At 35.7% G+C, this 17,759-nt stretch overlaps 2 protein-coding genes across 2 annotated transcripts; one reads left to right on the top strand and one right to left on the bottom strand.

Moving 5' to 3' along the window:
* The first annotated feature begins 6,192 nt into the window (after positions 1-6,192).
* On the top strand, positions 6,193-8,485 carry LOC110917519 (gamma-glutamyl peptidase 5). Its single transcript, XM_022162056.2, has 4 exons — positions 6,193-6,556; positions 7,614-7,766; positions 7,846-8,013; positions 8,110-8,485. Exons 1-4 carry the CDS (start codon positions 6,251-6,253, stop codon positions 8,359-8,361), a joined length of 879 nt encoding a protein of 292 aa, XP_022017748.1. The 5' UTR covers positions 6,193-6,250; the 3' UTR covers positions 8,362-8,485.
* Positions 8,486-10,793: 2,308 nt separating this feature from the next.
* On the bottom strand, positions 10,794-13,380 carry LOC110915255 (uncharacterized protein C6C3.02c). The gene is made up of 5 exons (XM_022159922.2): positions 13,231-13,380; positions 12,131-12,190; positions 11,930-12,013; positions 11,336-11,502; positions 10,794-11,240 (listed from the first exon to the last, which is right to left on the bottom strand). Exons 1-5 carry the CDS (start codon positions 13,250-13,252, stop codon positions 11,148-11,150), a joined length of 426 nt encoding a protein of 141 aa, XP_022015614.1. The 5' UTR covers positions 13,253-13,380; the 3' UTR covers positions 10,794-11,147.
* Positions 13,381-17,759: the final 4,379 nt, after the last annotated feature.

Raw genomic sequence — 17,759 nt, 5'->3', positions numbered from 1 at the left:
GTAATGTAAGCATACTACGAGCAAAGTTCTATGCAGTTCTAGCAAGCAGGTAACAAACATAAACCTTATTACCTAGGAAGTTGAGTCTTGCACGTGGAGCGAAGCGTCGTTGTGGATCGTTGAGAGCACTGTTCTGGTTATAGTCTGGTTTTAATAAAAACGTTTTTCCATATTAAAACCAAGTTCTCTATAACCAATGGCTCTGATACCAATCTGTCACACCCCCAAAATCCACACGCGGAGTATCACCGCTTGGGAGCGTGACTGACCAGGATCAAGCCACCAATCATATTGAACATGTAATTAATATTAAGTAAAATAAATGTAAACCATCCATTCAATACGATAGGTGTTCAAAACATAACCATAGTTTCAAAGTGTAGCGGAAGCATAGTAAATAAACCAACAATAGTTAATAGTTTTAAATGTCATAATAGTTCAACGTAGAAACCACGATCCTTGCCCACAACGACCCGCTTTTCCAGTGCAAGCTCCAAGTACCTAACGATCTGCAAGGCATGTAACAGAATGATCAACAAACTAGTTGAGCGAGTTCACAGTAAGTAAATGCGTAACAGTAAGTAACGGGTGGCTCTACAGGGCCAATAGTAAGTTATACAGGTGGGGGCTTCCCATGTTATGTGACCACTAGACTATTCGTATTATCCCTGTTCTTCGTCCGAGAACAGTAGCGCGTATGGGGTGTGCGTAGGTTTTACGCACGTATCCTTCATAACCGAGGATAGAAGTAAGTAATGCGTACACGTAGGTTTTACGTGCGTGCCTGACATCCGAGGCAGTAATTGGCATGTGACCACGTAGGTGTTATCCCAACCTACGGAACCGTCCTGACATCCGAGGACCATGATAGGTGATAGTCTAGGAAAAGCATATATACGTTCTTAGTCAATGATAACCTTTAACCCATTCCCACGACCCGGGAATCCCATGCCTTAGTAGGAGTGTGAACTCACCTTGGGTTTGCTCGGTATGCTAAAGAAATACACGCTCACAGTTAATCAGTCACAACCTATAGTACGCACGTATATATATATACAATCAGTTTCATTCGTAATGACCCGCATGTAAATCTAACATCACATAGTGCTTGGCAGTTAACTTCATGTCTCACATAAGCAATTTATCGACTTCATGCAAATTCGTGCTTCACATTCACATAAGTGTCTTTCAAAGTTTGCTATAACGTGGTTATTCATTAGTGTGCTTGACAGGGTTAACTGGTTTAATAAGGTTAACATGTTTAACAAAGTTAATAAACTAAACAGATTTAACACACCTAACAGGAATAATAAACTAACAAAGCAATTCAACTAACCGAGTTAATAACTAATAGAGTTATTAATCAACTGAATCAATAATCAAGCAAGTTAACAGATAAAGGCCATTGGACGAAAACAACATTAGTCCGAAGACACATCTGGGCCGAAAACACACTTTGGGCCGAAATCACATAGGCCGAAATCAACATGGGCGAAAACACTTATTGGGCCGAATACCTTATATGGGCCGAAAACCCTCTTGGGTCGAAAACACATTTGGGCGAAAACACCAGGGTGTTTTCGTTGGGCAGTGATTTCGTTGAGGGTGGGGGTTTTCGCTGGCCTCAACCATTATCATCTTCATCACATCAGATTCGCACAGCAATCTAATCATCATTATCATCAGCAGCATATACACAATTTTCCATACACAAACTGTCACAACTATAGATCGATATTAAGGTTCACATAATTCATGAAATCATTCCACTACTAAAATCCATTGCAGTTAGAAACATGATTGCAGCAAAGACCAGAAATCATTATTCATTCTCATACGGTATACATGGCAGATTAAATCAACATTCAACAAATTAAATGCACGATCAAAATTATCATTCAGGCATCATGAAATCAGAATCAATGGAATCTATTCTAGATAACATATGATAACCAACAGATAGCACATGCTGAACGGAACAAATACTAACATCAATTGAATACTAACCAATACAAAGAAAGCAGCAAGTCGATCGGATCAGTGAATGAAACTCGAATGCTCACGTTTGCCGTCGAGTGTAAAGGGTATCGAGAGAGAGTAACTGAGAGGTGGTTAGGGTTTTTGCCGATTCGAATTATCACGTAAAGACTAGGAACAAAAATATGAAAGGAGCTACTGGGCCAAAGCCCAATTGATTTTCGTTGGGCACCTGTTGGACGAAAACACTTAGGTGTTTTCATCATGAAGTGTTTTCATGAAAGTGGGGGGTGTTTAGCAAGGTTCCATCTTATTTATTTTAATTAAGCATACATTAACATTAATCATGTATCAACAATCCATCCACATCTCACATCATTTATATAACATACAATCACAATGAAATTTAACGAATTACAAACGTGTACAGTTGTGAATCCAACCAGCCGTGTAAACAAATAAACAATTAACGTGCGATCAATGCAAAGATAGAAATCGTGGAAATTCGAGTTGTCACACATTTACACAACTTATAAGCTTTTAACCATCTTTTTAAGTGTTTTTAGTAGACTTTAAAGCATCAACTTGTAAGATTTCGAGTTTTAACCGTTACACATCATATTAACCACTTCAAAATAGTTCGAGGAGGTGATTTAAGCAACATACCACTAGCTCGAGGCTAGGGAAGAATCTAGACGCAAATAGGGTGGATAAAAGCAAGAGAGTGAGGTCCTTCGCCTTCCGTTTGCACCAAGACTCCTTATACGTGATCCTTGATACTTGTATGGACTTGGAATGTGAAGAAGGAAGTCGAATGATGGAGGGTTGAAAGAGGGGTGCTTGGCCGTGAGCTTTCTAGAGAGAGAGAGGAAGTGTTTTTGTGGAATGGTGAATGTTATGTTCATGTTGCAATCTCTAGTTACTTATAGACAAAATTAGGATTAAGATCCAATGGTTCTTATGTCTTTTAGATACTAAGCAAAAGAATTAAAATAATATTATGGAGGACAAGGTATGTCCCCCTAGTAGGGGACGGTTTCTGGGGGGGGTAGTTTGGTTGGATTGTAACTACTAGTTGGTTATTAGTTAGGTTAAGTAAGTTAGTTAAGTGCTTAACCCGGTTAGTAGTGCGTTGTGCTTTACGGCGGGTGTTAGGGTATTCGGGGACCCTAACTGGCTCAGAAAAAGACCAATAATGTTAATGGCAATATTTTCATGTCCCGGGTATAGTCCGGTTGTTCGGTTGGATAGTAATCCGTTAAAGTGCTTAACAAAGCTTTAGAGTGTCGTTAATACCATTTTTAGTGACACAACTTATTCCTGACACTTTGGAAAGTGTCTAGTAATATTTTTCTCACGTTTTGGCACTTTATTAGTTAGCTAAAAGCTGAATTGTTAATTAAAGTGCTGAGTTTTGTGCTTAGTGTATGTCCTAGGCACATCCTGTCATCGTATCTTATTCCTAGAGACGCAGTTCTACAACCCTTGTGTCCCTACACTCACTATGGGTGTAGTGAAATATTTCTGGCTCATACAGGCCTTAGAGGCAATATCTGCCTGATGCTGGCTTATCAGCATGTTCAATAGGTTATCCGTTCATAGTGCTACTGTGCTTTTGTGCATCATGTTTGTCACTAAGGTTCAGCATGTAAATAATGTAGTGACGGTATGTAAAGTATGATGCAGGAATATGCATGTATCAGAAATCAAGTAGCAGTTCATCAGTAATTTCAAGTAAGCACAGTAATTAAGCAGTAATTAGTCATTAATTAAGTCGTACGGATACCTGGTTTAGTGAGGGTTGTCACAGCTTGAAGGGGCGCAATGTCATCTGGAATCCGTTGTTGGATTCCTATTTTGAAAACTTATGTTTTAAGCTATTAATGGATATTTTGTACTTAATGCTTCCGATAATTACTTGAACTTTATTTTAGACTTTAAATGTGATGTCACTAATCGTATTAGTAATGTTAGTTTTATCTTAATTATCTTCTTTGTTCAATATGATTGGTGGCATGATTCGGTCAGTCGCACGCCTCATGGTGTTACTCCGCATAGTGGAAAATGAGGGTGTGACATTCGTAGATAAAGTAGCCTAAGTTTATGACGAATAACCATGACTCGATTATCATCATAAATTCAGCCATGTTCATATTTATATATATGTTTATATAGTTATAATATTAATCCTAAGCAAAGTCCATCATAAGTTTCATAGATTTTCATGTAAGTCAAGCATGGAGGTTTAACCTCTTTGTATGATTCACGCTACACAAATCATCACAAGGATGATTCGGAGGGTCATGAATAACAAGAAATAAAAACTAACTAACACATGCTCAAGTAGCCAAGTAAATCCTAACCCGGGTGAACCACCACGACATGGAAAGAGTTAACCAAGTGTCGGAAGCTAGGCGGGGTTATGTTACTTTGATACTAGGAAGCTACTTGAGTGTTCATACAAAAGGTTCACAAGTGAGGTAGTGGAACTAGGTTGGAAAGCCAAAGCTCCCACGGTTCACACCTTGACAAGTCACAAGTTCAACCATATGGAAGATGGTGAATCGTGATTGTTTTCAACACTTGGATTATAACATGTATGAACTTTAAAGTAAAGAGTTTTGAACTCATAACTTGATGGAAATCACCTCAACACAAACCCACAACTATAGTCTAAGTTGTGAGCTTGGTGGGTACAAGATTTCACCAAGTTTTAGCAAAGAAATTGAAGTTATATAAACATGAACAAAAACAGAAAATAAATCTCACTTTGGACCTCAAATGTGGTGAGGTTTCACCTTAGTTTTCCATTTCAAACTTGTGAAAACCTTCTTAGAGGTTATCCAAGTAAGATAGAAGAAGAAACAATGGGTGAAGAAGTGAGCTAGAACTCAGTTTAAAGACTTGAAAGTTTTCTGCCCAAAATCAGAAATTTGAATGTTTTTGAGAGGATTAGAGAGTGATTGTGGAGTTTGGAAAGTGAAAATGAGTGTTAGAAGTGTTGTATTTATAGTGGGTGATTAAGGTTAGGAGTTAAGAGTGTTTTAAATAAAGTTAGGTGGGAGATATGAGTGAAAATAAACCAATCCCGTAGCTAAATACAACATTCTGCGGATTAAGGGTTTTCATGGGTTGCGATAGACAGGGCTTAGGGTATTGCGCCCCGTGAAACCCCACTTTATCAGCACCAAGTTTGATTTATTTCATTTTGGCCCCTGAACTTTGATATTCTTATTATTTTAAGCTATAACTTGTGTATTTGGCATAAAATTAAGTATAAAACATGTATGAAAGCATATATTGAGTATCGTGAATGCATGTACAAGCATTTACATGTATAAATAGTATTAAAACGCGTATTTACAGTTGTTTATACGTAAGATAAGTACAAATTTATGTGTAAAACGAATGTGTATCAAACATATATATAAATTGAATGTAGGACAAGTATGTATAATAAATGTATAATTTATATAAGATGACCAAGTTTTATTACGATCAAAGCCTTGGATCACAATAATTGGAAATAAAATACGATTACGAGTTTCCATAAATAGAATATAAGACAAACTTCTAAATAAGGAAAGTTCTAAAAAGCGAGGCGTTATACATAAGGCACATAACACTTAGCAATTGAGACAAACGCCGATTAGTGCGTGTACCCCTTGTCTTTCGGCTATCAACGCCCCTACATGATATATGATTAACCATCCCCTCTTTTAACGTTATTTTCACGAAATTAGGAAAATAACGCTAAAATTAGAGCACTTTCACTTTTGCCCCCAGCGTCCACACATATATTCATATTTTGCGATTTTTTGTATAGGTACCAAGCTCATTTCTAATGTAAAGTGTCGTCCTCGCTGCATTGCGCAAAAACTCTGCTAGTAATATAGTATAAATAATATGATCCAAAGCAAAAAAAAAAAAAAAACTAAAAGAGGCTCAATTTTATTATCAGCTTTCGGCCTAAAAAATAAAAACCAGGCTCCATGATATACTAACCAATTGAATATCTTAAACTAGGATGTCCAAGTTGCACGTTTTTAGGAATCTTCAACTTTTATCTATTTGATGTGACCCAAATATTATCTTTTTTTTTTGTCAGTCTTCTCCATTATATTTTACTTTTAAAGACATGCACAAAGGTTCCTCTTTGGAGATACGACACATATTTGTTGTACCACTATAAACAGATGTCACAAAGAAATCAATAACATTCCTCTATAAATAGAGCGACAAAATCACCACTAATTTGATACGAGACTTCGTGATGACAATGAGATTCGCGGTTCTTTTGTGTGCGGAGGACACTGATTATGTGAAGAAGAAATATGGAGGTTACCTCGGCGTTTTCCTGAGAATGCTAGCCGAGGAAGGGGAGCTTTGGGACGTCTTCCATGTTGCAAGCGGGAACTTTCCTGACGAGCAACAAACCCAACTTTACGACGGTTTTGTGATCACTGGTAGCTGTAATGATGCGCACGGTGATGATGCTTGGATCATTGAGCTTCTCAGTTTGGTCAACAAATTGGATTCGATGAATAAGAAAATTCTTGGCATTTGCTTTGGTCACCAAGTAAGCTTAATCAATTGATCTTAAATGCAAGCAACCAAGTCTTTTGTACAAAAGAAATTCTTAACAAAGCAAAATATATAAATACTATATTCTAAAGATTATTTTTTCTAAATGGTTGAATTATGTAAAAAAAAATATTATTAAATCATCAATTTGATAAAATACAATATTCTGCTTCAATGTTGATCATTTCTTCTTAGTTTTGTCGTGGTAACGTGACTAATGATCAACCTTTAATGACGTAATGATACATATAATATGATGCTATTTTTTTATTTTTTATTTTTTTTTTTTTTTTTTTGAAACCAAACAAGACAGAACTTGTTGTTTCACGGGTTCACTAGTTGGACCACTCGCACCAGATTTATGAACCGGATGATGTCATAATAATAATAATAATAATAATAATAATAATAATAATAATAATAATAATAATAATAATAATAATAATAATAATAATAATAATAATAATAATAATATAAAACTAAAAATTTATGAAGTAAGAAGTAATAAAATATGAAAATGCTTTATGTTAGATATAGGTTCCATCCCACGTTTAACTTATTTACGTATAGAATTGATTCTCCGCGTTGGGGGGCCAGTTTTTTAAATGTGATTTGAGCGTATTGATTTTTTATTTTATTTTTGAAATGTTCTTTGAAAGAAAATAATAAGCGATTACATTTCCAACTCTTCAGATACTTTCAAAGTTATTGAAGAAATCAATTGTAGTCGGATCTCATAGTGTGTTAATGCGGTTGAACCCGCATCTTACCGTAATTTTGTATTTATTAATCGTAGTTGGATCTCATGACTGTTTTAAATCGAACTTTTCAATTAATTATAGACTTCTAGAAAATATACACACGACACAAATACTAAACTCATATGACTTCGTAAAAATTAATTCTAAAATTACAACAATATTAATTTAGATTTTTCATCTAAAATATGTATTAATTAACAAGATGACATCACATTCCACATGGTTGGATAAAATTATCTTTGTTAGTCACCTATTCGGCAATATAAGAACATAACATCATCTTCGTGTCAGATATTGGCTCGCGCCTTGGGAGGTAAAGTCGGCCGAGCTCTTTCAGGATGGGATTTAGGGATCCGGACCATCAACTTCTCACCATCCACAAAGATGTTCACTCGTTCGGAAATGCCAGTTGCACTCTCCTTGATCGAATGCCATCGTGACGAGGTACATTAATACTCTTAATTTCTTTAGCATCCGTTTTCACGTAAAATATAACAAAACAATGTTTTCAACGACAAAATAGGTTCATGAACTCCCGTCCGAGGTAGAGGTGTTGGCATGGTCAGATAAGACTCGAGTGGAAGTGTTTAGGTATGGCGATCACATCATGGGCGTCCAAGGTCACCCTGAATACACCAAAGATATTCTTCTACACCTTATCGACAAACTTCTTCAACGCAACCTTATCGAGGTGTACAATTTGTAACGTATCATCTCGTTTAATTTTTTATATCAATATACAAAAAGAAAAAAGAAAAAAAAGGCTTTTGTTGATAATTGTGTGCAGGAGCCATATGCTGTGAAAGCCAGGGCTAACATTGAGGAGATGGAGCCAGATAGAGAGCCTTGGAAGGAACTGTGCACCAACTTTCTCAAGGGCAGACTACACTATGAGATCAACCATAACCCAAACATGGTTAAAGACAGTGTGATCAACCATAACCCGAACATGGTTAAAGACAGTGTGATCAACCGTAACCCAAACATGGTTAAAGACAATGAGATAAACCATAACGCAAGCCTAGTTAAAATCATGTGACCTGAACATAATAATTTATGCAACTCGTTTATCTATTAGAAGTCAAACGGGTTGTTATTTGTAAACGGGTGCATATAAGTTGTAATAAATAAAGTTAATTGCACGAATGATTCCTGTTATTTTACGGAGTTGGTCCTTAAGTAAAAGAAATTATGTATCTTGCTCTCACTATTTGCTAACGAGTAACACAATTGGTTCTTGGAGTGAAAGTCCATTAGTGTTTGGTGTTAAATATTTAAAAATAACCAATGCACCCATGTATTTTAAAAGTAAATAATTAAAACAAAATCAAGTCCTCAACCCACCTTGGCCCTTGCCGTCACCACCAGCAGCCCAACACCTCCTGTTAACTCTCCGCCCCTACTAGGAGTGTGTACGGTTCGATTTTGTTTGGTTCGGTTTTTGGAACAAATTTACATAAGATTCAAAAATGAAAAGTATAATCCAAGATTTAAGAATATTTCTTAGACGTTTACATTTAAGTTATTATATTTAACCTTTTTAATTAATATTGTTCACATAAACCTAACTTTCTAATCTATTTTTATTATTCTCCAAAGTTTTTATTAAGATATTTTATTTTATAATACTTTGAAAATCATTTAATTTTCATGTTAAATTTTGTTATTTTTTGTAGGCAATGGATAAATCATGTCAAAGATAAACAAAGATGCTAATGTTTTTATTAGAGTAAATTGCCATTTTAGTCCCTGAGTTTTTGTTCAAATTGCCATTTAGTCCAAATAGTTTTTTTTCTCCTCTGGGTCCCTGACTTTTCCTTTTTCTTGTCATTTTGATCACATTGTCTAACTTAGTCTAGAAATCAGATTATAATCAAGGGTGTTTTTGGCATTAAATTATTGTGAGATTTATAAATTATGTTGTAAACTACTCCTGGTTATCACTACACAACAATTATGCCAAAAATACCCCTGGTTATAACCGGATTTTTAGACTGAGCTAGGCAATGTGATCAAAATAGCAAAAAACCGGAAAAGTCAGGGACCCAGAGGAGAAAAAAAACTATTTAGACTAAAATGGCAATTTGGACCAAACGTCAGGGACTAAAATGGCAATTTACTCTTTTTATTATAAATACTTAACACATAAGAACAAAATTAATAATTAATATATGCTAATTTCATAAAACGCACACTAAAAAATGCTAATTTGTAAATATGTAAGCCTGTTTTGGTTTGTCCGTCCCGGTTTGCGGGTTCGGCGTTGTTAATGAAGTTAGCCTTTCAAAAAAAAAAAAAAGTTTTCATAAAATGCAAAACCGTAACCGAACTGTAAATTTAGTTTTGGTTCAGTTTTTTTGGTTTTCTGCTACCCTAGCCACCACCGACACCGCCAGTCAACTCTCCAACCACAACCTAACACCTCTGGCTACCACAAAACACCACCCTATCAACCATTGAGCAACAAAGAACAAAGCAAACACCTTCCTGATCCACCATTGAGCAACAAAACCTTCTCATGAGCATTATGCACCGCTCATAAACTGAAGACCAATTGGTTTGAAGAGAAGCACGAGTTGAACAAGAAACCCAAACCCAAACCCGAGACTTGGTACTCAACGTTGATGAGAATGATAACTAATGAAGAAAGCAATTTAGTCACTGGATGTATTGGAGCAAACACTGTGATTGTTACTTAAATTTCTTGAATAAAAACATTTTCAAGATTTGGGATTTTTTAGTTTTTAAAGTAATCAATTATAACAACTATCTAATTCAGAACTATAGCATCAGTAAACCCGTTTGGATTCCACCCAACTTGTTTTACGGTTTACCGGTCACGCACATAACCACACTAGTCAATTTTGAGGAATCTGTTTGTATCACTCATGTCCAAAAAGAAGCGATGACCAAATCCGCAACAACTCATACTTGACCAATACTATAAAACCGAGACACCATACGCACATACAGTGGCGGAACTAGCCCAAAAAAGTTAGAGGTGTCCTTTTTTTAGGATCAGGGGTATCCTTTATATAACGGAAACAGAGTTGAGGGGTATTTTTACACTACGGAAATGGAGTTAAGTGGTATTTTTACACTATAAGTCCGCCACTGCGCACATAACCACACTAGTCGATTTGAGGAATCTGTTTGCATCACTCACGTCCAAAAAGTGAACCAAATCCGCAAGAACTCATACTTGACCAAAACTGTAAAACCGAGACACCACACAGACCATCTGTTTAATCAACTCAAATGGATTGATGTGTCAACCTTTAACAAGAACTTATATTTCTTTGTTCTGAATCTTTAAAAAAAGTTACCCAACTCTCCACAACCGATTTGTTAAACATGATTATTTTCGTATCATGCTTCAAATAATATCAGGAATTTAGGAACTGGCCACCATAAACCTCTAAAAGTGATTAGAGGCATCACCAACAAACATCATGGCGCACGGCAACAATAGAACACCCAAATACATTTTATTATCACATAAAAAAAGACCAAGTATGGACCTTCACATAACATCATACAAAGTAAAGGACAAAACAGACATCATATGGAGATGATAACATATGTTTTTGCATGCAAGTTATCAAGTGCATGATTCAAATTTCAAAGCATATTCAACTAGAAAACTGAGGAGATGATTATCATCAACATCATTGTCTTTTATTGGCCATCAAAGTATTCATAGTTCATAACCCGAACTAACAAACAAATAGTTCATCAACATCCAGGCAATGAAGGTACCAATACCCGAAAAGTTGAATCAATAATAGTTTCAGCATGCCGTAAAAAAGTGAGATCACAGCTTAATCAGACAGCGAGACCTGAGCTCCTCCTGCACTCCGCAAGCATATCCATGTAGAACTGGCACTTGCTGATGTCACTTCCAGAGCTGTTAATGCACTACACAAGTAACAAAGGTACATCAAATGACAAAAGGTTATAAAAGGGTGATAATAAAGGATCACATTCATGTAATGAGATAAAAAGATGCATACATCTTGGAATGCCTTGGAGTGCATGCCACAAGCATCAGAGAAAGAGCTGCTTGTGGCAGCGGCTTCAGGAGCCGCAGCAGCAACTGTCTCATGCTGAATTGTGCGAGGACCCACTATAGCATCCACAGCCCTGTGAGCAACAGCACTTCCAGTACCAAAAGCCATACCTACAAATCATAATAAAATATAATATTATAACTGGGATAAAACCATAGTTGTTAATAGCGAATAGCCGATAGCGACAAATAGCGACCGCTATTTTATAAATACCAATACACTAGAAAAAGAATTTTGAAAATTTTTATATGTATATTATATCAGAATACCTTGGTATATATGCTATTTTACATGTATATTTAACAAAAACCTATAAATCCAGCTATTTTATAGCTATATCTAATTGCTACTTACATCAATTAAAAAAAACTAAATGTCGCTATTCACGCTATTGGTCGCTATGACCCAAAGAGCGACACATGGTCGCCTCGCTACATAGCGCGCTATAGTGATCGCTATAGCTGCTATTGAACATATCCATATAGTGGATCATAGTTAAGCAACAAGTGAATAGTGTATGTAGATATGTAAAAGTACCTTGGGCTATGGTTGAACCAATGCCTCCAAGCATCGATCCACCACTGCTACTCTGAACAGGGGCGGGAGGAGGAGCACGGTTGACTGCAGAAACAAAAACAAAAACAAAAATTGAAAATGTAACTCATGATGGCTAACATGCATGCAATAATGATCATATAACGGATATCTAATAACCAGTAGAATTCATGAATACGTTACCTGGCGCTGGTGCTGGTGCACTGCGTGCTGGAGCACGAGCTGGTGCGCGGGCTGATCTTCCTGCAATTTAAGATGTTAGCACTGCGCACCACATAAACAAAAGGAGCACATATAACAAAAACATATAAAATGTGGCACCTTTGTAACATAACAGCCACAATACACAAGTATAGTGTCCCGCGTGAGAATAAAGACCCATTTTAAGTAGATACATATACCAGTTTTGTGCTGATTGAAAAACTAACTTGATGATTCTAATACTCTAAAAGCTTACTTATATTGCCATTCCGGCATTCCCTATTTCCTAAACTTAACTTTTCCCCCTTTGGATTCTCAACAACTTAAAAGCCCTTTACTTGTTATATATTTAAAGACTATTGCATAGCATTAACAAACAACATCACAGGGTAACAAATACATAAGGGAGGTACCGGTACCGAATTTACTGAACCGGGTACATTTTCGGTACATATTCGGTACCGATTTTTGACATTATCGGTACTGGTCCGGTACCGGTATTTACAGATTTTTACACTAAAATACCAGTACCGAACCGGTACCGGATATATCCGGTACCGGTTTAAGTCCATTACAGGCACAACCAAAACTAAAGAACCTAACAAACAACAAGCAAGAACATAATATTAACAGAATAATTGCTCTAATATCAAAGCCAGCATATTAATTGGTTTGCAGCTTCACAGATTGTGCTTCATTCATCTTAAATTTTTATATAACTACTTATTTTTACCAACTCTACATCCCAATTCAAAAATTCTTTTGGCAACAAATTAACTAGAAAGCAAGATCCGAAACCCTAACCAAAAACATTCATCAATTTCACAAAACCTAAATCATAAATAAACAACCAATAACGATTCTAGTTACGATTAAATCGCAAATAAATCATTCATTTTACAAACACCTCGGGGAAAATAAACGGATACTCGGTGAAAAGAAAAAAAAAACAAAACCCTAAAAATTGGAAATGGTAACGTGACGCAGATCTGTATATTTCCTAAATGGATCGAAAATTATCAGATTTACAAAGATTGATAGAATAGAAAGCTGGAAAATTAGTAATCGTTGAGGAAACTTACCACCGGAGCTTCTGCGAGCCATGTTGATTTCTAGAGAGAGAGAGGCGGCGAAAACTAGAGAGAGAAAATACGATTAGGTGACACATGATGAAACCCTGATACAGTCTTTATAAAGAAAGATGTGCCGCTTCATGGTTGTACGTTACGCTTGTTGGGTTGTACTATAAATGACTTGGGCAATACGATAGATCAAATTTCTGTATTTTGATTTTTTCTTTTCTCTGAACAACACGCATCAAATAAACATAATCTAGATGTTTCTATAAACATCCACAAAAATATTAGGTTTTATATCAGATACAAAAGCTTCTAAAATTCTAAAAATAAGAAGTATATAAAAGCTTCTAAAAATAAACCTACTACACACAAAAAAAACCTAAACACCTAAAGGGGTGAGCAAAAGGAAAAACCCGACCCGACCCGACCATTACCCGACCCGACCCGAGAACCGATCAAATATAAAATACAGAACCGATTCACTACCCTAAATATAGGGTCGGTTCCGGTCCATAGGTCAAAGTCGGGTTTTACCATGAAAAGAACCGAGAACCGACCCGACCCGACCCGATTTTATATGAAAAATTGGAACCGATCTAAATACCTAGGTACTTGGGTTCCGGTCGGGTTGGGTAATTTTCGGTTCGGTTCTCGGTTATTTTCGGTCCGGACCTAAATTTGCTCACCCCTACCTAACACCATCTAAAAACCTAAACCCCCCACCCACTCACCCCTTTTCCGCCCCCTCACCCACCCAAAAAAATGGGTGTTTAGGTTTTTTTGAGTTTTTTTTTTTAGGTTTTTTGGGATGTGGGGATAGGGGGTTAGGTTTTTTTTTTTTTGGGGAGGGGGGTTGGTGAGGTATAGATAAGTTGATATAAGTCTTGTATTAATCGTATTTTATTTTTGAACGACAAGTCGTTTATTAATCTTATTAAATGTTTAAATTGGGTATCTTTTTATCATCTTTAAACAATAAATTATATAAATTAGTGTTGAAACGGAGTCGTTAAGTCGAACAAAAGATAGACGTAACAACGTTGAATCGCACACACGTTGCGAAGTGTTAACTCACCAAATACAGAACAAAACGTAAACAATAAGAATATTGAAAATTGGGTGCTTCATTAACTTGTACACTAAGCTTTAAAGAGTTGTGAAATGAATAATATATGTCACTCACAAAACAAACTTGTAAATTAACGTATGGGATTAATTCAATAAAATAATAGGAATATGGAAAATGGAATACTTCATAAACTTATACACTAAGCTTTAAAGACTTGTAAAAATGAACAGTACATAACACTCACAAGAGAAACTTGTCAAATTAATATTTGAGGGAAATGTTTAAAGTTGACTAGGGATGAAATTGGTACAATCCTTATAATGGCATCGAAAAGCCCGGTACCAAATTTGAGCAAAACCGGATATCAAAAACCATACCGAATATATTGGTACAACATGTGTAACATCCCAAATTTTTGTATTTAATCATAGTTAAGGGGTGTTGGTGGATTTCAATAAAAGTAGTGATAAGCCAAGTTTGTTACTTGAAACCAAGTACTTGGATTATTAATAAAGAGGATTTATTTAAGGGTGTTAATGTTAACACATGGTAAAATCTTGTTTTAACATGGTGTATACGGGTTGTATAAGGTTATACGGCCCGTATAGAATAAAATGAACTGACAAAGTCTGTGGGCGCAGACTTTGTCATTTTATATTATTAAATATAATGTACAGGTCGTATAACCTTATATGGCCCGTATACACCATGTTAAAACAAACATTGGTCGTATACAATGTATACGATATCTTTATACGGATCGTATAATGGTATACGACCCGTATAGATATGAATTTTTTTATGAGTTAATATTCACACATTTGGGTTTCGATCTGGCAGCCTATATAGTGTTTAGAACCATCAAATCGAACTGGCTTCTGCTATAAAGGAAAACGGGTTTCAGTTTTCTTTTTATTTTTAAATAAATCCCATTTTACACATTCATGTTCGTCAATTGGACATCAATTGATGTTGATGTCCTAGTTTGGTGGTTTGTTTGAGCTTCCTGTTCTCAAGTTCACAATGATTATCAAGAGTCTGCGTCAATAACTTCCGAGTATATAGTGTTCAGAACCATCAAATCGAACGACTTCTGCTATCAAGGAGAAACTGGTTTCAGTTTTCTTTTACTTTTAAATAAATCTCATTTCACACATTCGTGTTCGTCAATTGGACATCAATGGATATGGTAACAACTACCAAGGGGATATGGATATGTTGCATAATTCATTTAGTTTATGTTGGCACCTTCAATCTTCGTTGCTTCATTAAAATTAACAATGTGGCCTCGGCTGCATGAAGCTTTGATGTGTCACTATATTAACAAAAGTCAACACATTTCCATTCATTACAAACCAACTTCAGTACATTATAGCTAAAAAATAGTCTACAACAGCATGTTCATTGACTTGATACAAATACATAGACAACAAACAAGATCCAGCTGCAAATCAGGTAATACTTCCAAGTTCTTGCTTTTTCTTCAAGTGTTCTTCTTTGTTCTTGACTTATCTTTAACTTATCTTCATACTCGTTCTTGCATTTCAACATAAACTTATCGCGATAGTTGATATGATTAGACACAGCGGTTCCCCAATTCCAGAAACTAATTGAATTATGCAACATTTCCGCATTTTTTCTATCATATCAGAACATTGTTTAAGCAAGAAGTTGTTATCAAGTTTACAAATGCAAAAGCTGGTTTCAGTTTTCTTTTACAACTGGTTAATTGTAAGTATTACATTTGCGTTAATGAGATGTTAAATGTTTTACTTGCAAATATAAATGTTTTGCTTCAAATTTTCAACCTCAGTTTCCAACATAATACGTCTCATTTCATCTTTTTTTCTCTTTTCTTCGATTCCAGCAAATCTTTTCAACAATCAGTAAAGTACTTGATTTTAAGTGCAAACTTGGATTAATCATTGACGTAGTAAAATATGAGCTTTTACAGCAACCATATCGATATTTTAGTTCTCCTTTTCCTTCAATTTTCAGAACCTTCATCGTAAACTTGAAAATTGTAGGCTCAACAATGGTGGTAATAAGTCTGATTATGACTTTGTTTATCTACCCATTGATTTGAAAAAAAAAAAAAAGGTTATTAACTAACTTAAACAAAGTTCATAGTTCTAAATCCTCAACATTACTGCGTTTTCGTCAGTTTCACATATACTAATTAAAAAAAATAAAGCTGGTTAGTTGTATACGAGCTGTATAACGTTATACGGCACATATACCAGACATAAAACAGTGCTCGTATGTGGAGTATATGATCTAATAAAAAATAAAAAAACGTTGTATACGACCCGTATAATCTTATACAGGACGTATACAGTCTTGTAATTCCAAACAACAGTCATTACAGTCTTGCAATTAGTCAGCAGTCATTTCAGATTTTTAGACACTTACTTGAACCGATTGTTATGGCGACAACCCATGTAGTGAATGATATGATTAGACCACGAAAGTTGGTTATTTGTATACGAGTCGTATACCGTTATACGACCCGTACACAAGTCATAAAATAGTTCATGTATGTTGAGTATACGATCGAATACAAATTTAAAAAACGTTGTATACGACCCGTATCACTTTATACGGGTCGTATACTCCTGCAATTAGCCAGCAATGACGGTGAAAAGGTGAAGGTTATTTGTTATGATAATAAGTAAATTTATTTTTACCTTGTTCAGATTTGGTAACAACGGTTGGCGGTGCACAACAAACTAAAAAAAAACAACGGGTAAAAGGTAATGGTAAGTTTAACGCTGAATAGAAAAAAGTAAATATATACTTACCTCATTGAGGTATGACAACAATGATTCATTATGATGGGGACGAAAGCTGGACACGACCTCCTCCGCGTGATCATCATTTCCTCTCCCATCGTAAGAATCAGGGACATCAGACCCCTCCTAATATAAACGATGTGCTAAGTATTTCATAAAAAAAACAGAACAGGTTTAAAAATGCTATACCACACTGCTTTCTGGAATAAACGTGCTCGTGTTTGTGTCGGACAACTCGCCGAAAATGTGGTTGAACCAAGACATGTTTGTTAGCGAATGTGAATATATAACGAAGACGATATATATCATTGTCTTCTTGATTGTTTAAATAGGAGAAAGAGAATGCAAATTCAGAATTCAATAAGGGTCGTATAGGCCTATACGACCCGTATAGGGCTTACGTCAATCACTTTATGTCATTTTTGAGTGATAGAAAGCTACTGCGTCCTTCAATAATACGTATCGTATAGGCCTATACGATGCGTATTAGGGTTGCATGTGAACCCTAGATGCCAGCTTTGACGTACAACCTAATATTAATATGCATCGTATAGGCCTACATGTTGCGTATTACTTTTTATAATGGGGACATTATCAACCTTTGACTGACCTTTAAGTTTTAATCAAGGGCATGTTTGGCTAAGCTTATTTAACTCAAAAAAGGACTTTTT

This window comes from Helianthus annuus, chromosome 16 (genome assembly GCF_002127325.2).
Source record: "Helianthus annuus cultivar XRQ/B chromosome 16, HanXRQr2.0-SUNRISE, whole genome shotgun sequence".
Lineage (NCBI taxonomy): Eukaryota > Viridiplantae > Streptophyta > Magnoliopsida > Asterales > Asteraceae > Helianthus > Helianthus annuus.
Note: the sequence above shows the minus strand (reverse complement) of the source record. Positions and strands in the feature narration are given on the sequence as shown.